This window comes from Portunus trituberculatus, chromosome 27 (assembly GCF_017591435.1).
Source record: "Portunus trituberculatus isolate SZX2019 chromosome 27, ASM1759143v1, whole genome shotgun sequence".
Lineage (NCBI taxonomy): Eukaryota > Metazoa > Arthropoda > Malacostraca > Decapoda > Portunidae > Portunus > Portunus trituberculatus.
Window position 1 is genome coordinate 4,992,238 of NC_059281.1, and position 4,632 is coordinate 4,996,869.

At 37.3% G+C, this 4,632-nt stretch overlaps 1 protein-coding gene across 3 annotated transcripts in view; it reads right to left on the reverse strand.

Annotated features, from left to right (window-relative positions):
* Positions 1–868: 868 nt before the first annotated feature.
* The window catches only part of LOC123509703 (transketolase-like), a 30,228-nt gene continuing 26,464 nt past the window's right edge, over positions 869–4,632 (reverse strand). For all 3 annotated transcript variants that reach the window (XM_045264201.1, XM_045264200.1, XM_045264199.1), the window contains 3 exons: positions 4,446–4,632; positions 4,104–4,335; positions 869–1,899 (listed from right to left, as the gene is read on the reverse strand). The exon at positions 4,446–4,632 is cut by the window's right edge and continues 56 nt beyond it. In XM_045264201.1, coding sequence (XP_045120136.1) covers positions 1,727–1,899; positions 4,104–4,335; positions 4,446–4,632 — 592 coding nt within the window. In that variant the 3' untranslated portion in view covers positions 869–1,726. The remainder of the gene's footprint in view (positions 1,900–4,103; positions 4,336–4,445) is intronic.

The window sequence follows — 4,632 nt, forward strand, 5'->3', positions numbered from 1 at the left end:
GGCAGTGGATGTGAACACGAACAATCAAGACCAATGTACAAGATGAATGAACTTGTGTAGCCTACATTGAATAAAGAATGGTAGGAGAGCTCCAAAGGTGGACTGATTACACACCAACAATGTGAATAGCAGGAAATTATAATGTTACGGAGGTAATCAAAAGGAATGAAAAACTACCTAGTGGTAAAAATATAAGACAGGAGAAAAGTGCTTTAATTACTTATCTATGTAATAGGGTATGCTTAGAACAATAAATAGTTAACGTGGCAATAGAACAGTTATAACCTATATATACATATGTATCCTTGAATGCCAATGGAACTACATTATAATTTTATTTCTAGATAAATGCGTATTACGGGAGAATGAAGGGATCTACAAGATATAATGACTACCACTGAACAATGGAGAAGAAAGTAGTAGAGATATTCCAATGGAGGAAATTCTTGCAAATTAAGGTTACGTAACACGAGCGCTTTGTAGACAAGTGATGGTCCTTCAGTTGCGTATTCAGGTTAAACTGGTGGTGTGACTGAAACATCCGGCAAGTATTGATTAGTCTCCATCCTTGATCACAGCAACGAATAGTAGGCTTAGTGAAAGAATGTCACGTCTGAGAGAGAGAGAGAGAGAGAGAGAGAGAGAGAGAGAGAGAGAGGAGTATGAAGCTGCATCCTGTACGGTCTACAGTGGCTGTGTACAGTCGTGCAAGTTGAGGTGAACGGTCTTGGTAAACTGTTGGGTTGAGTGTTGTAAGTGAAGAATACATGCAAGGTGACCGGTTAATAGTCTTTGCTTTATTTTTCATAAATGATTATCTTGCCCTTTCTTTCCATCAATACTTACAAAGCATTAAATAAATAACAGGTTTACTTAAACATTTATTACCATACAACAGTTTTATACGTAAATAAATTTCTTCAGTACAACATTTTGATGTTAAATATTTCTAACAATAAATAAGCAAGATGAGGTTCTCTTCCTTCAAAACTGTCCAGCTGGAACAATCAGTCCTTGAAGCACAATGCAAGACATCCTGCATCTGCCCAACCACCTTCTTTCAATAGAAATTTTGATCAATACTCAAGTACAACATACACCACAGCAGCAAGCTGGCCAACAGGAGTGTGAAGTACATCATACTGAATTCCAAAATAATGACTTCTTTCATGAAGCCCTCACACTTACCAGTTGACTGTCTACCATCTACTTTCAGCATTACACTAATACCTGCTTCATGCAGTTATCTAAGTTTAATCCTTTATTTATTTTTGTTTTTATTTCATCCAGTCTGGAAATTCTGACAATTTGTGACTTAAGTTACTTCCTTATTCATATATGGAATGACATCAATTCAGGAATAGCTGGTACAACATATGGAATGCAATCTTTAACACCTTTGCCCTCATCCTGCACCAATAACATGGAATGATCACTGGAATGACTTCACTGCATAACAGGAATGGTTCTGGCATCCTTATACAAGCCTTATTCATTAATATCTTGGAACTCTTAACAGGGAGTGTTGGAGCTTAGCTAAAGTTGTAACCAAATTGCTGCTCAAAGGAAAACTAGAAAATTGAAGATCCAAAAAAAAATATTAAATTTTCTTATTTCTCAGAATGTGATTACAAGTTACACATTGCACCTGAGTTTCTTGCTCTTCATGGAATAATCTTGGTCAACATACAGCCTTATGTTCATAGTACATATAATACACTCCTGATTAGACCTGGATGATCTCCTTGGCAGCCTTCACTACAGCCGAGGCAGAGATGCCAAACATGTCCAGCAACTCGTCACACTTGCCGGAGCGAGGAACATTGGTCACTGCCAGGTGAGACACAATGATGTCCCTCTCCATGGCCACAGCAGACTTCACAGCTTCCCCAATGCCACCTGCAATATTTTTAGATGAGTATCTGCTTAACAACACCAGTTTTTGTTATTTAAAAGAAACTGAACTTCAAATGGTAATGTTTGCCATAGTAAAAATAATGATGCAACTAGAAGTGCAGTCTTGAGTATTCTATCCATAATACAAAATTAAATCACTAACCAACTGCCAGCTATACAAGACATCTTGACAGCACTAGTCATATTCTTCAGCCAGTTTTCAAATATACACACAATTTATAAAATATACAAACAGTATACAGGAAGACACAAGACAGTATGCATGAAGACATGATGATCACAGTTAGTTTAGAGAACATTATATACTAATACTTTTACATTTTTTATTCCAATCAGGAACCATGAATATATCCTCTTAAATGAGGCTGCTCTTCAAAACTACACTCTGCATTTTGCTAAGAAAGCATCTGGTCAATATTCTTTTATGTTAGAGGCTGAGCCACTTCACTGAAGTGGTCATTCGTTACACAAGGTGGGACGCCCTTCTGGGAACAAACTGAAATAGGGACTGCCAGTCTTCCCTGGTTCACCTACACATTGCTACTTTGTAAAAGTGTAGTCAGTGGTCCATTAAACAATACCTCCAAGTAATCTGATAATATTCTTGAATTTTATTGTCATGTAGCAGTGACATTCATCAACCTAATGCAAGACATACTCAAGATCAAATCCATACATGCTAACAAAATATTGAGTTAAACGATAGCAACTACTCATAACATGTTAGATGGTGGACACCAGTAATGTATTATTCTGTCTCTTGAACCAGTTATTAGAGATGTACCGATACCAAAATTTTGGCCGATTCCGATACCACCTAATTGGGCCAATACCGATACTACTACTTATAGTGATTACTGCACTGGACACCAGGATGAGTTGGTGGACGGCGAGCGTTATCAGATGGGAGGCTTTGTTTTGGGGGATGCTGTAAGTCCTTCTGAGAACGTTTGTGAAAAGAAGCAATTCTAGAAGCTTTTTGAAGCCATTTGCAAAGGTAAATTACTCAGTAATTGGAATTAATATCTTCTCAGTCTTCTGATTCTTGTCAGTTATTCTAAATTCTTACTTCTTACTCCTTTAGCGACCATTTGGTCTTGTGCATTTTCATGATTAATTTTATTGACGATATTTTGGCGATCAAAAATATTTTTTAAATTATTAAAATTGTAAAACAGACACAAAATATTAGCAAAAGAAACTCATTTTGTTGTGTATGTTTCTCTTTAATTAAATCTGACATCCTTTGATATTAATTCATTAGACATTAGTAGACCAATTCAGAAAAATGAGCTTTCACCTAATCTTTTCAATTAAATAGAAAAAAGTTTAGTTTATTCTAAATTTCTAGTGTATTGCTATGATCTTAAATAATTAATATGCAACAAATTATACACAATGCACATGATTACAAAACAGAATCGTTACTTTCTTAGTTATGGAATTTTTACATCCTTAGGTTAACACAAGTAACTCAAAAATTAAACTTGCATTAAAATTAATATACATATATAATTCGAGTTTCCACCTATTCCAGTATGATATCTTTGAAAAGGCTACCACTAGCACTGTTAATTTATAAATCAAATAAGAACTTTGTGTGGGTGGAGGAGCAGGCATCTGACTGAGAGACAGTGAGAATGCGTGGTGACTCATGACCGACCGTGTGACAGGATGCCGGAGTTCAGCCTATACACGTTTCATACACGTCCAATTTAAAGGTTGTGGCTTATTATCACAGAAAACAGTATTCTATGACATACGGTAATCACCACGGAAACTTAATACGCCGTATTATATTAATTTGGTATCATCAATATCTTATATCGAATATATCATTAAGTAGTAAATTCCTTTTAGGTATCGGAAGTATCGGCATAAAATAACCCGATACCGATACCCAAAAAATGGGCCGATACCGCCGATTCTGATGCATCAGTACATCTCTACCAGTTATACATCACTTTTGGCTCTTTTCATGTATTTCTCTAATATGGATACCTACATTCATACTATTGAACAATAAACATTATTGATGCACTTAAACTAATCAATATGTAACTTTACTATATAATATATGTTGCCATCTTTAACTCAAAACAATTGTTGCTACACACTGAGCCCTCCATGAGAATGCTTTAGCCAAGTTGGTCTTTATCGCAATCTTGTCATTACTGTGCACTGACCTTCAGGGTAATGGTCCTCCACCACAATGATGCGGCCTCCACACTCCTTAGCATTGGAGATGATGGCCTCCTTGTCAATGGGCTTAATGGTGAACAGGTCCATCACACGCACATTGGTGCCCTCTCCTTCCAGCCGGTCAGCAGCAGTCATTGCCTCACGCAGTGTGATGGCAGCACCAATAACCAGTACCTTGTCAGACCCTGATGACCGGATCACATTGGCCTTTCCAAGCTGTAGTAAAATTTTAAACCTGTATTTTCACTTTGTAAAAAAACTTCCCTGCCTGATGTCTTTGATCAATCAATCAAGTGAAGCCAATTTCTATTCCCCATTACACTCACCTCAAATTTGTGGTCATTGTCATAGATGACTGCAGTACCAGGGCGGGAGGTCCTGATGAAGCAAATACCAGGGGTGTTGGCAGCTAACTCACAAGCACGCTCCGTGGATACAGCATCAGATGGATAGAAAACAGTGGCTGTGGGTATAGAGCGGAACATGGCCAGGTCTTCCAGAGCCATTTGGCTG